The 20,833-nt window shown below is 36.7% G+C and overlaps 1 protein-coding gene across 3 annotated transcripts in view; it reads left to right on the forward strand.

The window, feature by feature from the left end:
* HEMK1 (HemK methyltransferase 1, mitochondrial release factors N(5)-glutamine) overlaps positions 1–20,833 on the forward strand; it is an 81,453-nt gene that overhangs the window by 42,418 nt on the left and 18,202 nt on the right. The window contains exons 7-11 of one of the 3 annotated variants that reach the window (XM_081316813.1): positions 2,974–3,023; positions 5,223–5,328; positions 6,940–7,035; positions 8,489–8,597; positions 18,987–19,094. In XM_081316813.1, coding sequence (XP_081172939.1) covers positions 2,974–3,023; positions 5,223–5,328; positions 6,940–7,035; positions 8,489–8,558 — 322 coding nt within the window. In that variant the 3' untranslated portion in view covers positions 8,559–8,597; positions 18,987–19,094. Of the gene's footprint in view, positions 1–2,973; positions 3,024–5,222; positions 5,329–6,939; positions 7,036–8,488; positions 8,598–11,756; positions 11,807–18,986; positions 19,101–20,833 lie in introns of those variants that run through there. The other 2 variants (XM_081316814.1, XM_081316812.1) reach the window with 2 other exon arrangements.

Here is a 20,833-nt window from a genome sequence, read left to right on the forward strand (position 1 = left end):
CTTTATGCAGCCATGCTGGTTTCTTTTGAGAGCTGTTATTTTTCTTCTTTCTTGGTATTGTACTAGACTGGGCCTTTATTATCTCCCTTTCAAAATTTCCCAAGCTTCTTGAGTTGTTTTCCCCTTTAGGATTCTCATCCATGGAATTCTTCCCATGGTCTCTCTAAGTTTATTGAAATTAGCTCTTTTAAAGTCCAAGACTCTAGTTTGGCTGTGTTCTATTGCTTGTGCCTCCAGAATGTTGAATTCCAATATTGCATGATCACTTCCCCCCAAGGTTCCTGTGGCTTCGACATTTTCTATCATTTCATCTCTGTTTGTGAGAATTAAATCCAATATGGCTAATCCCCTAATTCCCTTCTCTACTTTTTGGGAGAGAAAGTTGTCTGCTAGGTTTGTCAGGGATCTGTTTGATCTTCCACTTGGTGCAGAGTTTGTCTCCCAGTTGATATCAGGGTAATTAAAGTCCCCCATTACTATTGTGATGTGCTTCTTACATACCTTAGTTAGCTGACTAGCAAAAAGTTCATCTATTTCCTCTGCTTGGTTGGGCGGCCTATAGTATACACCTATGGCAATGTCATTTTTCCCCCTTTTATATTGACCCAAATGCAAATGTTGGGTTAAGTTTGGAAGAAGAAAATGACCAGAAACAATGTGGGTAGAGTGATTTACAGAGGCAGTGAGTTCATTGTTGGAAGACCAGGTTAGAGACGGATCATTATGAAGAAAATCTAAGATTTTACAATGGCCATCACCAACTTGAGAGCACAATTAAACATGCTATGTACCCACATAGTGTCTGGATTCTCTTTTCTGGCCCCCATTGGATCAGATTTAAGTCAAATTTGCCAGGTGCCTTTCGAACACATTGTTCCCAGTTCTTTTCAAGAGTAACCCACATTTGTTAAATCTTCATTTTTTAAAAGTGTTTTTACAAGAGAATTGAAACAATTCCCATTGGCACCATCTGTATATCCATGTGTTCATTTCCAGTATTCTCTCTTTTCCTGGGCCATGTTCCTCAATCAAAAAAAATGTGAATAAAACATCATTTGTATTCTATTTCTTTCAGTGCCTTACTGTTCCTTACAGTATCTTCAAGAGGGTTTATAGTTATGTCGTGCATTCCTATATAGATTTCTAGAAAGGAATATTTGTCTGTGGCCTTAAAGCATCTTGGAAGCCTGTCTGTAACCTTCTGAAGGCATGCCACAGAAAGGCAGTATACTTCTTTTGACAGCTTCTGACAAACAGATTGTTGCTTCAGTCTTTCTCAGAAGGGACCCTGTAATTATGACGACCATCTATCATTGGTTCCAGTTGAGAAAACAGGTAGCAATCTTCCCTTTGCAGAATCATCTTCCTTAGTCATTATTAACAATAGTAAGTTCCTGGAATTTATTTCTTAGCTACCGAGTATAAGAACTCTTCTTGTCGGGCTTGAGTCTTTGTGTCATGATCCTCTATCTCTCTGTCCATGACCTCAGCTCCAAGAGTTGGAGTCTTCCGTCTTTTGGAAGGTTTCTTGATGCTTCTCTGTCAGTGTTTCCTATATCCTATTTAAAAATCCACAGATGAGGTGGAAAATGAAAAGTTTTGCCACTAGACCTTTTTTCCTTTTTTAGTAGTGCTGCTATTATTATTATTATTATTATTATTATTATTATTATTATTATTATTATTATTATTATTATTATTATTATTATTATTATTATATTATTTAGATTTCTATACCGCCCTATTCCCGAAGGACTCAGGGCAGTTTACAGGGCAAGGTTAAAAACAGTTAAAACAGTACAAAAATTAAGATAAAATTAAGATTAAAATAGGATTAAATAACAATAGCCCAAATATAAAATTTAAATTTAAAAATTAGCTGTACTTTTGGCATGTAAAGACCTTGTTGACTTCATAGAAGAAAATAAACATAATGTGCTTTGCAGGTTCAGAGAGCAGTTCTCTCCATGTTTTTCTGAGGAAGAGTAAAATCAATAAAAATTGCTTCATCTGCCAAGCTGGTTGCTCTCCTGTTTGCTCCCTCAGTGAGCTGAATAGGGTCACAATAACCCTGGGAAACTGATGGAATGATCTGTGCAAAAGCTTTAGGATTTTTTTCAACAATCCAAATCAAACATATTCTGCAAGGCTAGCATAGCCCTGCACCAGCATCAGCAATACCGGACTTAAGTTTATGGTTTCTTTTGGAGTAATGTAATGCATCAGCTTGGAAGATGGTTTGAGACCCATGGGGGTGTTCACACAGCTGCTTCATGCAATTTCTTAAAGCAGATGTGTCTTTTGTCAGGATTAGATGGTTGAGTTATTTGTAAAAAAAAATAATAAAGGCGGGTTACAAATAGAAAAAAATCTCGGGAAAATTTGAGTTTGATGCTTTGGAGTAATAGAAAGTACTTTGTGCCCCTGCACGGTGCAGCTATGCACATTTTCAGGGCAGGTGAACTGTGGACTGCATGGATCTAAAGCTAAGGTAGAATGGAGATGATTAAGTCTAAATTTAATTCCCTAGATATACGTAGTTATAGATAGACACACACAACGAAGCATCCACAACACAAAGAGGCCTTTTTGGACTTTTGATTTCTAGTCTTTCTTAATTGTTGTTTGCCACCATAAGTTAAGACTATTTATGGTTAAGTTTTCTGTTAAGACTACTATCAAATGTGCTGCATATAAGAAAGGAACTGAGCAAAAATGGCTCATGTTTCAAAACAGGGATTGCAGGAATGTGTGCAACATTTGTTGCATAATAAAAGTACATAATTGATGGCTTGCAGCAACCTCAAGTTATTGTGTTTTGATTCAGTGCTATGGAGATCTGTGCAATGAGCTATTATGCAATCAAAAATGTTAGTTAATTTATATGATTGAGACCACTGTTAAAACTAATCATGTTGATAAATGAGATATGTGTGTAAATCAAAGGTATTGTGTCAAATCTTCTCCCTATAGGTTACATCTTCAGGATAGAATCCATATCTTTCACCATGATATATCTTCATGTAAGTTCTCTTCATATATTTAATTGTCCCTTGTAAATGGTTTGAGAGAAGAACATTCTCTTACAAGAATATACAAGAAAGCTGAAAAGGTCTTTAATCTACTTAATCACACAATGACTGCAAAATGAAGTGATGGCTTCAGAATCTCCCAACATTTTTTATTCCCCAGTATATGCTCATAGCTTGGTACATGTTTTAAATGAATACTTCTACTACAAGGTCAGGCTGCACATTTTTCTGTGCATTGTACAGTGTTAAAGAAAAGAGATAGAGCATGGGAAGTTCTTACATACAATTTTGTAAGTGTAAAATGTGCTCAGAAATAGTGCTGGGCTCAGAACAGGAACATTAGGCTGGTAAATGAGATTAAGCACTGGGAATTTATCTTGTCAGTGATGTACAATATAAACAGCTTCTCTGGCTGCTGGTCCATTTCTGAATGCGTTCCCAAGTGTAAGTGCTTACCAGTTGAAATGCACAGTCTTTCCATTTCAATTTTAAAAGGTGTTTGGACTACAGTGGCATGTGAACGAATACCATTTGTCCATAACTGTTGTTTTGTTTGTTTGTTTGTTTATCTTCTATGCTGCCTGTATTACCTAGAGGTGAATCTAGGTGGCTAACGATCAGTAAAAACAAGATAACATTAAAAACATGAAAACAATATTAACATTAAAATTGATGATAAAATTGACAAAGATGGGAAGAAATCGAACAAGATACACACTGGGAAGAGGTGCGAGCTTTAATGCAACTTCAGTTCAGTGATCCAGTTCAAACTGAATCTTAATCAAATAGATATATTCAATGGAGTGTGTTCAATGCATCAATATAATAAGACTTGTGGATACATGCATACACTCAACCACTCAAAATAAATCAGTGACTCAACTATTTGAATTGGTTGTTGGTGATTTGCACAATCGTAGCACTTAAATTTAAAGCCCTCCATAATTTTGGAATGACATACTTGAGGGAATTTCATCTTCCACATCAACCTACATGTGCATTAACAAATTCCTTTTCTTTCTTTCTTTCTTTCTTTCTTTCTTTCTTTCTTTCTTTCTTTCTTTCTTTCTTTCTTTCTTTCTTTCTTTCTTTCTTTCTTTCTTTCTTTCTTTCTTTCTTTCTTTCTTTCTTTCTTTCTTTCTTTCTTTCTTATATTTCATACTTCTTAGCCACCCATCTCCTTCTAAATGGATAACAGAGGGCCTTTTCAATCCACCCTTAATTTCTGGAAATTCCCATTTCCTTTTTAGCTAGTGTTATCTTTTGGATGTCTAGTGGCTTTAGGCTTTATGAAAGACCTTTTCTGTCCCAGTTTTAAATGTTTCATGCTCTCCTTGTAAATGATTTTCTACAGCTTCTTATTGCTGATATCATAAAATCAGTGCTATGGAGAACATCATAGAATTCAGTGCTATGGAGATCTATGCAATGAGTTATTATGCAATCAAAAATGTTAATTTACTATGATTGAGACCACTGTTAAAATTAATCATAAGATGATAAGTGAGATGTGTGTAAATCAAAGGTATTGTTCTTTTTATATTTCATACTTCTTAGCCACCCATCTCCTTCTTCTAAGTGCATAACAGGGCTATCAGTGGAAATGGGGGGAGTGATGTAGGCTATCAAGTCTAATTCTGCTGATTAAAGTCTAACCTATGTTTGAATGCATTCAGTTTCACTTGAAGACCCTCCTGAAGCACAAGTTTTGTTTAAGAAACTTCCAAGTACTGATGGAGCTATAGCTACTTCATCATTTTAAGGACTGAATCCAGAGGATTATCAAATTAATTGTGCAGTTTATATGGAAATTCACCCATACATTGTAATCATGATTGTTAATATTTGTATAATTAACATACTTTACATATATTCTCTTTTCAATTCAATCAACTATAGCTGTTCCATTATATTTTGCAATTTTCTTTTGGATAGGTATTTCTTTTCAATAAGATTTATTATACAGTATGATACATGAAAATAATCCTGTCACAGGTTTTTTTTTCTTATTGGATTCCAGTTCTTGAAATAGACTGCACCTAGGATTATGCTTAGAATCGGATTGCTTAAAATTCAAAAGAATATTAAAAGCTTTTTTTTCATGGGCATCTGTGAAGTTTTAAAATAAAAGAAATGCTTGCCTATTACTTTGAATGTCTAAAAAGTGTTCTCATGCTTTCTTCATTGCAGGTTCTTGGGAATGCCTACAGCCTTGGGGTTTGGTAGATACTATCATCAGTAATCCACCTTACATTTTTCATGAAGATATGAGTGGCTTGGCGGCAGAAATTCTCTGGTAGATTCATCTTTTCTTTATTTTCCACATTGTGTTCTGTTTTTCCTTTGCTGTAACTTTTAAAGCCAAAGACTGTGATGTTGAAAGCCCTGGCATTAATACAGTCTCTTACAATTTTTAAGGAAATAATGGCAACTTCAATCTCTCCCCAATCTGAATTCAGCTATGTTTTCCCTTCCTCTGACAATGTTATTTTCTGCACGGGAGGAAGAATAGACATTGTAGAAAGGAAGTTGTATTAGTCGATTTTAGCCCAAAAAAATCAGAAGGAATCTAAAGCGCTTTTTCAGGTGAATACATTTATGTTCATCTCAGAAAGTCTCAACAAAAGCTTACGCTTTTTAATAAATTTGGTTAATCTGAAAAAGTGCTAGCCGATGCCTCCTGATTTTAGATTCCATATAGATAATTGGATTTTTTTTTATACCGTGGCAAAGAGAATTTGTAAGGAGAAAATTGCATAGAAAGTTTTTCTAAAAAAAAGCAAAAGCCTTCCTTTGATGTCATAATCCAGGCAGCTTATGTCTGCTGTTAGCAGTTGAAAAACAAAGTCAGATTTCTTTTATGAGTGTCCTTTGCTGTCCTTTTGGCTCTTTTCAAAATCTATTAACATGGAAATTTAGGACTTTTTTTAAAAAAAAAACCTGTTTCAGACTCTAGGAAACTAAGAATATTTCAGTTAACGTTTCAGTTAAATATTAGGTTAAACAAAGCATTCTAGGATTTTGGGTTCTTTTTGGCTAAAGGATTTGCTGTTATTGATACTGTAAATAATTCATCAAAGGACTTTATAATTCTCTCTTTGTCATATTAGACAAATAATAGATTTCAGCTTACCTCTCCTTAGTCAGTCCTCATGAGGCCTGTTCTTATTTAGTCCCATGCCTAGGGCAAAGTGCTCAGTTTGGAAAGAAGCATGATCAGGTCCTCCATTTATGTTCATCTCTTTTACTGGAAAAAATCAGACCAACACTATCTTCAGTGTGATTCAAAGATAGGTATTTGAATGAATGGACCTAGTTTGCCTAATAGGAAGTCCCCTCTAGCAGTGTTCCCCAACCTTTCTGGCTTTGCAGACTGGCGGGGGAGGGAGAGGGGATGGCTTCACACAAGCAGCAAGCAAGCATGCACAGCTCCATTTGCATGAGGGGCAGGCAGGCACACCTGCTGCTCACACAAATGGAGCTTTGTGTACGCTCACCCGCCACTTCCACAGCCTGTCTACAAATGGGCCATGGCCCAGCAGTGGGCCACAGGCGGGGGGGTTGGGGACCTCTGCCCTATAGCACCTCCATATAAAAGAGTAAGGATAAATTAGGCACATTAGTTTTGTTAAACGTGAAAGCTGGTATTGCTGTAACTTTTTTCTGTAAATACTTTTGTTGACAGTGGTCTCAGTAATGCAGTAAATGGTTATCATCTCCAAAATAATCTACTGGAAAGCCCCTAGGTTTTCCAGTAAAAATTCAGTACCAGGAATTCCCATTCTCATTCCGAATGACCAAATCTAATGACATGTTTGCCTTTGCATATCTTTTGAAGTAGTATGCTTTTCTGTCGTCTGTAAAGCCAGGATATGACCTGGTTTTTAGAAGTGTCTTTGGTTTATAGGTTTGAGGAGCTCAGTGCCCTGGATGGAGGAACTGACGGGATGAGCATAATCAAAGAGATTCTGAAAATGGCCTCTTACATTCTCAAGAATTGTGGGTAAGTTCTGATACTGACTGCTTCTTTTGAAATAAGTTCTGCTTTAAGGGACTAAGTAACCGGTAGGGAAAAAACCCCAACCAAAACAGCAGGCAAACAGGAGGAAGCAAAGAGATTGACAGCACATTGCCAAAGAGCAGCCAAGAAAGGCAACAGAGTTTACTGGGGCTAGCATTGCAAGCAGATAAAAGAAGGCTGCATGAAGGGCCGTCCCAGGAATGCATTTGTGCTACTCAGAAAGTTACAAACACCATTTACTGCTCATAAAAGCATCATCAAAAACAAGCGAGGGGCAGAACTATCTGATCAAGAACTGGTTCCAAGAATCTACAGAAGAGTAACAAAGAGGCCCCAACCTCCTCAAAACTGTGAGGAAAGGAAAACAGAAATAGAACCAGCCATCCTTCCGTAAGATGTGGGCAATGAGTCAATTGCCAAACAACAAGGTCCCAGCTGTTGATATGATCCCTGCAGAATTGCCAAGGCCTGTACTACCCACAATCATGAGACAGAAAATCTGAGAAATAAATACATAGCTACAGGTTTGGAAATATCATTGTTCATTCCGTTGTGAAAAAGGGTGACTCTAAGAATTGCTTCAGTTACTGTACAATTGCCCTCATCCTTCACGCTGTCAAGATTCTTCTTAAGATCATACAACAACATTTGGTGCTGACCATTTAAAAGAAATTACCAGGCGTTCAAACTGTCTTCAGAAGGAGTCACAGTACTGGTACATGTAGCAAATCTGCACTGAATCACAGAAAAATATCAAAAGAACACCTACATCTGCTTTTACAAGAAAGCTTTTGAGTGTGTCTATTATGAAAAGCCATGGAGAGCTCTAAAAGACTTGGGAAAGCCAACACATCTGGTTAAGTTGGTGCAGTTGCTTCATACAAAGCCACTGTGCATGTGGAGACACTGATTGGTTCAAAATAGAGAAAGGAGTGCAGCAAGGTTGCATTCTTCCACCTTTTTTATTCAACCTATATGCTGAAGTGATCGTGAGGAAGCTGGAACGTGAAGAATCAAAAATCAGAATAAAGACTGGGGAAAGGAACATCAAAAATCTTCAGGAAGCTGATGACACAACTCTCCTCTTGGAAACCAAAAAAGGTCTAAAACATTGGTTCAAAAGGATTAAAGAAAAAAGTGAGAAATTTGGCCTCTCTCTGAACATAAAAAAACCCCAACCCTATAATCACTGCGAGCAATAAAAATGTCAAAATAACAATTGATGGTAAAGAAATCGAATGCCTGTAAGAATTCTCTTTTTCTAGTAACGTAGATTGATTAAAAGCAGTGAATGCAGTCCAAAAATAAACTTAACAGTTGCACTGGATCACACAGCAATTGTGAGCATAAATAGAGTATAGAAAAGCAAGGACATTGGCTTTGCAACTAAATCCTGATTAGTCTGCATTATTGGGTTTCCCATATTTATTTACAGTTATGAATTTTGGATTGGTCTACTGGACAGAGGAACTGGACAGAGAAAAATCAACTTGTTCAAGCTGTGATGTTAGAGAGGGTTTCTGCAAATTCGCTGGACAACAAAGGTGACAAACAAGCAAGTACTGAAGCATATAAAATCAGACATATCACTGGAAGGCAAAATTACAAAATTCCACCTTACTTATTTTGGCCTTGTTATGTACTCAAACTCTCTGGAAAAAGCATTATGTTCAGAATGTTCTATGATAAAAGAAAACGAAGCTGCCAAACAAACACAGTGGCTAGACGGTATAAAAGCCGACACCAGCCAGAACATAAAACAACTGAAAGAAACCTTTCAAGACCAGAAAAAATAGAGCTCATGCATAGAGTTGCGAAGAATCAGACACAATTGAACAGATAGCATCATCAAAGAAATGAAAATGACATTTTCTGTCTTGTACTTTGCAGCCAAAATCATCTATGCAGAGTTGCACAGAAGTATGCTCATCAGAGAGCAACTTCTGCTTTTTTCTTCCAGTTGTTTCCCAATTTTAGAGAGAGAAGAAATAGAGAAAATGTATATAACTGGTGGAATAAGTCCTATTTTTGCTAGTGTACTCAAATCTTAGAATGCAAGGTGCTTGTTTAGCAGCAATAAGCAACTTGGATTTCCTGCCCCACTTAAATTTTATTTTATATTTTTTAAAGATGGTTTGTAGTTTTAGATATTTAAGGACCAGATATGGATACAAATTAAAGAGTAGAACTACCATCAGCCATCTCCTCTATATGAATGACATCAAATTGTATGCTAAGAGTGAACAAGATATTCGTTCACTGATTTACCCAATATGGATATACAGTGAGAACATCAGGATGTCATGTGGACTGGAGAACTATGACCAGATGCTAGAAGAGAGCTCTTCACAATGTACAGAGATTTCACCTCATGTCAAAACTCAGAGACTGTACATCAACTGGAAAGAGAGCAGAGGGAGTCTGCTAGTGTTAAACGCGTTGTCCTGGACAAAATACAGAGCAAGCAGGTGTGCATCAATAAAATGACAGCCAAAGATGAGCTGCTAAGAGAATGCCTTCCAGAATGCCTGGAAGGAAGATCAAACAGAGGAAGTGCCATTGCAAAATAAGATCCTGAATGAGGTATACCATTGACAGATGGCGGAGGTGGCAGACATAGGGAAATCCTACCAGTGGCTGGAAAGGGCTGACTAAAAGACAGCACTTAGATACTAAACATAGCAGTAGAAGAACAGGCATTAAATGTAAAAATGACCAGGCTGAGCTTGGGGGTGGGGTCAGAACACCACATTATTTTGGAGTTGCTACGTCCCCATAAAAAACCTAAGTCCAGCCCCCCCCCCCCTTGAAGCCTGTTGACTCTTATCTGGCACCAATTTGCCTTGATCAGATTGTAGTGAATGTAGCATGAAATTAATTTTTAGTGCTTTTGAACTCTAATCTGGCTTCTGATTTCCTACACCTGACATTAAGCACCAGATCCATAGAAGCAGGGGTCTACCATACCAGACAGGACCCAGAATGGAAACTATGCAGAAAGGCCTCAAAGTCTCTCCAACACATTAGTGACAAGGTGTAAAATGGCAAGAAGGGACTAGCCAATCAACCAGACATCGTGTTAATAGATAAGGACCAGAAGACAATGGTAGTGCTAGATATAGCAGTGCCAAGTGACAGCAACATCTGGAAAGAGTATGAGAAGCTGGAAACGTACCAGGAGCTAGAGAGGATGTGAAAAGTAAAGGCCAAAGTAGTCCCAGTGGTGGTAGGAGCAGCTGGGGCTGTAACTCTTAAGCTGGGAGAGTGGCTCCAATAGATCAACATCAGATCTCTCTGTGCAGAACCAGTGCAGTGCTGGGAACAGCTAAGACACTGTGCAGAACCTTCAAACTCCAAAACTGAGGAATATACATAAATGCTTTTTCATAAATGATTATTCTGTGATTGTTCTTGATCACCATGGCAATCATTTTTTTGAATGGGTGAGATATGACATCCACTTATGAGGATGCCTGTGACGTGCTTCTGTGGAGTGCTAGAATGGGAAGGTTTTCTATCACATTTCCAAAATTGAAAAGGTTCCCACATGTCCAAGAAGTTTGTCTTGTCTTAGTTTTGTCTTCCTGTTTAGTAATCTGCAAATCAGAAAGACGACAAATAGAACAGGAGTGTCAAAACTGCCAGCCCACGAGCCAGACGCATCATCCAGAAGCCGCGCCCACCCCATTGCCGGCAGTGGCAAAATTGTCCCGATATGTTGCGTGATGTCACGTGACATCGCAAGTTTGACATGTCTGAGATAGAGAATGAAACTATTTTTTTTTAATTCTGGGTAGAATTCTGTGCCCTTCCCCATCACCTTTTGAGTAGGAAAGGGAAGGAAAAAAAAATCATGTAGGATCTTATATGAGAGCCAGCTTCATCTACTGGTTCAGGCGACAGACTAGAAAGGAAGAGATCATAAGTTGATCCCAGGGTTTTTGTTGTGGGGAAAATAGGAGGAGGAAGGTGTATTATAAATACAAACATACATACATACATATATACATGCATATATACATACATACAGATATTCCTCTGCTTTCCATTTTTATTCACAAGCATGCATTACCATATATCTTAGACGAACTATTAAATTACATTCATTGTCTTTGTTGTCAGAAGTATTATTCTGTGCAAGTTACACAAAATGAAAATTATCACCAACACGGTGTGCAACCTATACTGGTTACTGATATACATATGAGTGTAATTTAAAGTCTAGTTATCATCTGCAAAGCACTGTATGGCATCAGGTTAGTTATTTGAGGGACCATCGCTTTTTTTCTGCCCATCCTATAAGTTTAAATGGAATCATCATGCTCTGGGTCTTGTTCATTAAACAATGTCATCTGATGAGACCCAGAAAACAGGCTTTTCCCCCAGACTTTAGGCTAGGACAGGGGTAGGCAACCTTGCTCTTTTATGACTCGTGGACTTCCTGGCTGGCTCAGGAATTCTGGGAGTTGAAGTCCACGAGTCATAAAAGAGCTAAGGTTGCCTACCCCTGGGCTAGGACAAAATGTGGATTCTTTTTGTGAGGGATTCTTACGTCTGTTCCACCAGGGTGACCATCTTGAGTATTGTTGTTCTGTTTTTTGTTTTGTTTTGTTTTCAATTTGTACATTGCCCAGCGTCATTGAGAATTTGGGCAATTTTAAAAATGTGAAATTATAAGAATAAAAAACTTTCTTCTCACATAGCCCTTAACTACCAGTAATATTGACTGAAACTGCTGTTTCCAAGAATGCTTGTGGATCTTTGAGATTTAAGGATTATATAATTGAAGAAAATTATAGTGGAAGAGATGGAATTTATAAATGAAACATTAAAAGAGGATAAACCATTTGGATGGAAGTATGCTATGTTCTTGGACTACGTTCATAAACAATTATAGCAATTTGCAAGAGCTCCTTTGGGGAAGATAAAGGCAGCTTCTCCCAGTATCATCCTGTGCTATCCTGTCATTATGGACACACCTGTTTACCAGAAAATCCTGCTCTGCTGTTAGTGATCTGCATGAAAACAGATTGGGAGATGAGAAATTCTAGATGGTTTCATTGTTTACAAGTCAAACTCAGTTCAAACCAGCAAACAAAATGCTTGCTATATTTCAGTCCAGTATATCTTTATTATAGTATTCTAGTATATGCTTCATAAAGAAGAACAGAATGGAATTCTTTATATATACAACACAGAACATACACAGAAAACTCTTGTCAAGCTTGGTATAAGACTGAAAATTTCAAATAATTTCCACTGAAGAGAAAATACAGTGCTTTTTCTAAAGCATAGGAGAGTAAAAGATGGTAAGAAGATCTTTCCCCCTCTCTTAGAAGACCAGTTTAAAGGAAAGAGGAACCAATTTCATTGAGAGAACTTTCATTTGTAACCTGAGTCATTAACTATTATTTTTCCCCCCCAAAATGAATTCTTTCTCTCATCTTCTCTATCTTCAAGATAGAGAAGTCAGTGACACAGAGAGGAAAATATTTCTTGCTGATGTGAACTACTTCCATATGTAAATTTAATAGCCCGATTGATTCAGCATTTGGGGTGAAAAATAGAATTTTTACCTTGTTTTAGTTCTTTTGTTGTCGGTTTATTTTGTAGACTGCAAAATGCTGTGAGTAAATGTAGGCATGAGTTTGGATACAAAATGATTAAATCGTCATCACTGCATTTTGTGATTCCTTTGTCCCTGCTAAAGTATTTTCAGAACAAGCACATAATATACTTCACATGTATAAAATGTAAATTTCAAAATTATTTATCAAATGAGAAGTTACACATTTTTGTCCAAATGGAAAAAATAATTACACTGTTATGTATACAATACACAACATCAAAACAATGTTAAAAAGTAACTGAAATAGATAATTTCTTACAAGTAAATTAAAGTTTTGTTGTACAGGAAATAAGAAAATTTGCATCCAAAAATCAATCACTTACATTGTGATCTATATTATACAAAGTTGAATTATACAATTATACCAAAATTATACAAATTTCTTTTTGGATTACTAAATAAATCTGTGTGCCATATTTCAGGCTTCAATGCAAAAGCTAAGCCAGGTTTCAGTTTAATAGCTATTAACATGAAGCTGATAAATTGGAGGTTGTCTTTTTCATTATATTTATTTTTGCTACTTATAAGTCTTTCTTATAGCAGAAATTTGTTTTATGAGAATGTTTGAGTACCTACAAACCAAATATTGTGTTTCTTCATTGTCAAAAATACTATCTTGCTAAAAGATTAATATTTCAAATGCAACCCACTTTACCATCTGTGAATCTGTCTGCCAGATGGTTCAATACTGTGGCATGTTATCATTATTTATTTTGGTTACCATAATAGCAAAAATAATCACTTCAGAGTTGAAATATTGTGCTTTCAGCTTCCCTGCCTTGGCTTTAGCAAGCTCAAAAGCCTCAGGTGGCACAATGTAGCTCCAGTAAAAAAAGCATAGTTATGGATTCTGCAATATTGTCAAACAATACTTGGAGCAAGATCAATTCCATCCTCAACTTCCTTTGAGAAATACTGAACTAGTGTTTTGTAATTTTTAATGCATTCTTTCATTGCAAAATGATTTAACATCCATCTAACTTTTGTTGAATTGTCTGTATGGGACTACATCATAGGCTGCAACTCAGGCTTTTTCCTATTAGTTTTGATACCATTCCTAAGTGATTTATTCCACTACCTTCTGGAATTCTTCATAATTTGCTTGGAGTGCAAAAAGATGGGCTTTTTGACTGAGTGTCTATTCAGGTACTCAATCTGCCGTGGATCTCACAGCTTTCCATCAGCAAAATCATAACCTAAAATCATTCCCCACCCTCTAAAATGGCAGTGTTTGATTACTTAGAGGAAACAAAGCTTTGAAAAAATCAACTTAAGACAACTGGATATTTATTTTCTGTCTGGAACTTGGCAACCCAAAAAATTCCTATTTTTATTGGAATCTGACATTTTGTTTTATTTGCAAAAAAGAACTTAAAGTGGTTAAGATTTTAGTCTGGGATTTGAAAAAGACTCTAAATGCTATCGGGGATATTTTGTGGCAAGTTTGGCACAACAGTTTTATTACTTCTAACGAAGAGACTTATTTACTGCCCAGGTCTGACCTTGGTTTTATCTATGACAAACCTAGCTTTGAGAGAGCAGCTGGGGAGTGAAACTGGCTTCTAGGAACGGTGGAGGTGAACATTTACTGACTTCCTTAATAAATAGCCTCCACCAGAAAGATCATTTTTAACTACATCAGAAATGGAGGACGATTTCCAGTTTCGGGATATGTTTAAACCTGTACTTGAAGCTATTCTTGCAAATATTGAGAAACTTAAAGCTAATTTGAAAGATAAAGGTGCCAGCTTACCTCCAGAAGGCAAAACCCTGATTGCAACTAGAAAACTACTAACCCAAAAAAACAACAGAAGTGGAACAAGTGAACGTCATCGCAGAGGGCTCTACAAAACAAGCACAGTCTACTGAAAATTCAGAGAATTACAATAATTGCAAAACTGGAAATAACCTTCAATGAAAACCAGAAGAAGAAACCTGAGAAAGAAAAAGACCAGATCAAGTTGAAGAGAACTATACCGGAACAAACATGGGGATCTAGGAGATCAAAGCGACTTAATGATTATAAATGGGCCAGTCCTCTTAGAAAATTAGCAGCTAGATGGTCTCCTTTAATCCACATAATATTCACAAGAATGAAGAGAGACCTCTCTGATGATTTAAAAGCATTGATATGGAAACCTGGCTGGCAAAAGAAGAAAGCTAGAATTAGGTTGAAAAACTGGGGCCCCTTGATTTATTAGAGAGGATCCTAAACTGTCAGTTAGTGGGCTAAAGGGAGATTTTGAAATAAAAGGAAATTTGAGTACTAGATTTAAAATAGTCAGAAAATAGTAAAAAACGGGATTAATTGGTTGAATATTGAAGGTTTAGATCAGGGGTGTCAAACTGCCGGCCCGCAGGCCGGACGTGTCACAACAAAACCGCGCCCACCCCATTGCCGGCAATGGGGAAAAAGCTCCGATAACGTCGCGCGATGTCACATGACATTGCGAGTTTGACATGCCTGGTTTAGATTAACAAAGGAAATTTAAATTAACTATAAGAAAATAGGTTTGAATTATTGATTAGCCCAGTGTATATAGATTATGGATCTGAACTAATAAAAGATACTCTATTATTAAGGCGGTGATCTATTAGGATGGGAAGTAGAAAATGTTTATGGAATAGAATAAGAACATATTTAAGTTTTAATAGGTGTATTTTAGATGTTATAATTTTTATGAAATGAGATAAAGGAAATTTGGGTTACCTGAAAGTTAAATACTATGGATATTAAAGGTTAAATTGGAATACTGTAATTAAAAATTAAAATTGGTAAAATTTTATAACAAGACATTGATTGTCTGTTGAGAACTATTAAGATATAATAATAATAATAATAATAATAATAATAATAATAATAATAATAATAATAATAATAATAATAGTTGGAAGGGACCTTGGAGGTCATCTAGTCCAATATGTATAAGCAAAAAGAAAAAATGTATTTATAAATGGGATAATGAAATTTTTACTGAATTTTGATATAATTAGAAACTTATTAACATAAATATGAAATAGCAAATGTTAAGGGAAACTGGGAAAAAATATTTGATGGTGTAACCTGAGATACTAATGACTGTATTAATGATCTATTGTTTAACCCAATTACCACATTGCCTTCTAAAATGTTATTCTTAACCCTATAAAATCTAATAAAATCTTTTTTTTTAAAAAAAATAACAAACTTTGACTTCTGCACTTGAAGGCGTACTATAGGGCTCCCCAACTCCAAGTCCATGGACCGGTACCAGGCTGCGGCATGCCAACAACCAGTCTGCACAAACAAGCAAGGTCCCATCCATGGGATGCAGGCAGCACACAAAACCACGCACTCTCCAGTCCGTGGAAAAACCTTTTTCCACGGAACCAGTCCCTGGTGCCCAAAAGGTTGGGGACCTCTGGAGCACTACATCTCCAGTTTCAATATAAGAAAATATTTAGTGAACGTGCTCAGGCAGGCGTTCAGAATTTTCCTTAGTTTCAGCTAATACATTTATGCCATGAAGCCCTGATAACTTAAAACTTCCTGCCAGTTTTCAGTTGCCTTGATATATTACAATAGTCTCGCACCAATCTTTGAGTTATACGCTTTGACATCTTCACGGGATCAAATTTACACTATTGAGCTATTGCAACATTGGCTTCAGCCTAAGTCTTCGGCAAAACCTTAACCCTCTTCCTGCTACAGCTGAGTCCCTTCTTTGCCCTGGAGCTCAACAGAAGATCTGCATGCTTCCACCTAGTTCCCAAGGGCTGGGCAAAAAGCTTTCCTGTCTTCTTCCTCCCTCTTTCTCTGGGCCTCTCTCTATTTCTCTCTCCTTCCTTTGCTGGTGCATCATCTCAGTGAACAGGAGACAGATTCCTGTGCAATGGTTGCTTGTGGCCACACAGGTGCACAGCTTGGAGAGACCACTGCTTCTTCTTTTTTTTTATTGAAATGTTTTTCAATACATTTTATCTTTAACAAAACAACCCCTCCCCACCCCCACCCCCCTTCCCAACCCAGCCCAACCCTCCCACCCTCCCCTTCCCCCCTCCCCGACTTACCAGAGCTAAATACAAGGTATAAAAGTAAAGAGAGACCACTGCTTCTAAGGGTTGATCTCTGAATTAGAGCAGACTTCGTGAAAAGTAAAATTAAATTATTCCTAGGAAAATATTGCTAACAACGATGTTGTGGGAATTGGTGAAATGTCAGCTGAACTTAAGAGTTGATGCAGTTAATTTTTGTAAGCCATTTGTAGGCAATTATTCAAAAAACTCATTACAAGGATGAATTTATATTCCAATACTAGAAAAGTCAGTGCTAAAGGATACTTTAACTATAAAGCACTTTCATTTATCTCCTATGCTAGTATAATAATGATCATGATTTTGCAACCCATACTTCAATAATACACTTTGCCGGATGTACAAACTAGGTTCAAAAGAGACAGGAGCACCTAAGAATATATTGGTAGCATCTGATAAGGAAAAAAGTTAAGAGGATTTCTTTCGCCCAGCTTATGTTTCAAGACATAGAAATAAAAATGTAGAGGTAGTCCTCGACTTACGATTGCAATTGAGCCCAAAATTTCTGTTGCTAAGTCAGACATTTGTTAAATGAATTTTGCCCCATTTTACAACCTTTTTTGTCACATTTGTTAAGTGAACCATGGCAATTAAGTTAATATCATGGTTGTTAAATGAAGACAGTCACAACTCACCTTTTCCAGTGCTGTTGTAACTTTGAACAGTCACTGAATGAACTGTTGTAAGTCAAGGACTATCTGTACCATTTAAATAAAAGTAAGATCTTTTTAGTGGAAATTTATGCTCCAAACCAAAATAAATCTGTATTTTTCTATGGACCTAAGTGAAAATTAATAGAGCTGTCATATGTAAACTGGTGCCTTGAGGGAGACTGGAATGGAGTAATCTGCCCACAATAAAACAGATCACCAGTAAAGAGAATTTAAATGATGCAAGATAAACTACCAAGAATATTCTTCAAAATGATGAATAAACTTGAATTAATTAATATATGGAGACATAAAAGTGGTGATTCTAAAAAATATACTTATTTTTCAGAAAGACTTAGATCAGACATGTCAAACCCGCGATGTCACGTGACGTCGCGCAACATATTGGAGCCTTTTAATCATTGCTGGCAATGGGGTGGGCGCGGCTTCCGGATGACACGTCCGGCCCATGGGCCGGCAGTTTGACACCCCTGACTTAGCTCTTTCTCCAGAATAGAATCAAAATTTGGCCACTTATGCTAACAAAGTTGAAATATTGCCAAAAATGTTCTGTGCCCATAATTTAGTGATTTTAATATACAAGAAGAAAGTTGGATCTATAGATGGAGATCAAATGAAATATTACTACAATGTATATTGATAGTGAAAAAATGTAAAAAGTGTCTTATTTTTTTTAGAATAATTTCAATAAGTACACTGATAATAAAATAGTATGGGATGCCAGTAGAGCATTCTTGCAAAGGCAATTATTCAGCAGAACAAAATGATGAACAAAAAGACAAGAAGAGATGCAAATGATTCTAAATGATACAAAGATAAAAGAGGATGAGTTACTGAGGTCTCCAGGGAAATCTCTGGTGGCTTACCATCCAAAAATAAATCAATATATGCAACAATAAAATAAAAGAAACAGTAAAACTAGAAAAACCAAAAACTGACTAACTTACATAGAAATGACTACATAATAATGTTCACATTTCAATAAATGAGGAAATGACTTACAGTAAAAAAAATGCTTGAATTGCTTTGATGGAAGGGAGAAGCTAGCACACAAAAAAATTGGGGAAGTCACTTGGGCAAAGCTGCTCCTGAAAACAGACCAAACTTTAAACCGATACTATTCATATAAATATTCATCAGTTTATACAATAAAAGAAATAGGGTTTATTTTTCTCTGATAAAGAGATTAATAACAATGGATTTCACATACTGCATTAAATGAACTTTTCTCTACAAGAATGTAGGATCCACTGCGTGATGAACTGGGAGAGTTCTTTCTCATAACTTAGAGTCTGATTGGAGAGACCTCCACCTAAGGGGCATATGCTTGCATCAGCATTTATCCAATTTTTCATTTAACTCATAATAAAACCAAAAAGCTGCCAAAAGCAAGCCATAAATATGGTTAAATTGGAAGTTTAGGGTCTTTGAATCATTGCAAAACCCACCCCAGTATGCCTTTACAAAACTCCACTGGAACCAGATTCACAGCATGCTATTTTGTGTATTTTTCATTGAAGCAAGTTTTAATAAAGATGGTTGTTGTTTTCTTCTTTCAGGAGTGTGTATTTGGAGGTTGACCCCAGGCACCCCAAAATGGTAACAAATTGGCTGTCCGATCATCCTGATTTGTTCCTCTTTGTATCTGCTACACACAAGGACTTCTGTGGAAAGTAAGATGGGGAAGATTCCTAGATTTTCATTTTTCTTGTTTCTTAATGCAGCAAGCGTCTTATAGAACCCTTGTACCAAGCTCTATTGGCAGCCCACAATATAGGTAGACCTCGACTTACAACAGTTCATTCAGTGGCTGTTCAAAGTTACAACGGCACTGGCAAAAGTGATTTATAACCGTTTTACGACCATTGCAGTATCCCCATGGTCAGGTGATCAAAATTCACATGTTTGGCAACTGATTCATATTTATGACAGTTGCAGTGTCCCAAAGTCATGGGATCACCTTTTGCAACCTTCCGAAAAGCACAATCAACGGGGAAGACAGATCATGTCCCTTCACAACCATGTCATTAATTTAACAACTGCAGTGATTCACTTAGCAACTGTGGCAAGAAAGATAATAAAAATGGAGGAAAACTCACTTAACAAATGTCTTGCTTACCAACAGAAATTTTGGACTCACTTGTGGTCATAAGTCAAAGACTACCTGTATATTATGAAGCCAAAGTTGAGTTGAGTATATAAATGCTGTGCATCAAAGAGTTTTATGGAAGCATAGGAAACATTGAAGAGATATGTTGCTTTCTGCGTAGAATACAGAGAAATGTTGTTGAACATGTTTCACTTTATTTGTATATTATGCAGATGCTGGGCCAAATATTGTACTTTATTCTTTTCATTGAACACCTGGAGTATTAAAATGACTCTTGTGAAACTTAAGAATAGCTTGGAAATTTATTTATATCATGAAAAAATTAATTAACATCTTTATCTCCAGATACAAACAATTCCATGAACTCTTTGTAACCTACAGTTCTTAGTTAAAACCATTCTAACATATTATTAAGGGATTATAAAACTTTCAACATTTAATAAATTCCAAGAAAGCTCATACTGTAAAATGTACTAGTCTTTAAAGTGCTACAAAGCTCCCTTTTTAACTTCTATACTCTTTTTAGTAAGATTTAATTTTGTGATTGTCTTACATTTATCCAGGCCAAGGTTTCTGCATATTCAAAAATGTAGGAAAGAAGATCATGACTAGTTCTGTCTCCTAACCCTGGATTGTTTACAGTGCTTTCTAAAGGTATGTTCTCATTTGCTAACTCGCATTTTGCCGAGGATTGATTGATTGATTGATTGATTGATTGATTGATTTCAAATTTTAAAGTTGTTTTGTGATTATTACAGTTGTTACGTGAGATATACCATTTATATCCAATGTATAGTTGCTATTTTTCTTTTACCTTATAATCACTTTGCATTCCTCAAACTAAGGGTATAGAATGGAGGTAAGAATTTGTTGTTGTTAGTTGCGAAGTCGTGTCCGACCCATCGCGACCCCATGCTCAACATTCCTCCAGGCCTTCCTGTCCTCTACCATCTTCTGGAGTCCATTTAAACTCACGCCATCCAGCCACCTCATTCTCTGTCGTCCCCTGCCCTCAATATTTCCCACCATTAGGCTCTTCTCCAGTGAGTCCTTCCTTCTCTACGTGGCCAAAGTATTTGAGTTTCAACTTCAGGATCTGGCCTTCTAAAGAGCAGTCAGGGTTGATCTCTAGAACTAACTGGTTTGAATGCCTTGCAGTCCAAGGGACTCGCAGGAATCTTCTCCAGCACCATAGTTCAATTTTTTGGCGCTCAGTCTTCCTTATGGTCCAACTTTCACAGCCATACATTGCAACTGGGAAAACCATGGCCTTGACTATATGCACTTTTGTTGGCA

This window comes from Vipera berus, assembly GCF_964194415.1.
Source record: "Vipera berus genome assembly, chromosome: 2".
Lineage (NCBI taxonomy): Eukaryota > Metazoa > Chordata > Lepidosauria > Squamata > Viperidae > Vipera > Vipera berus.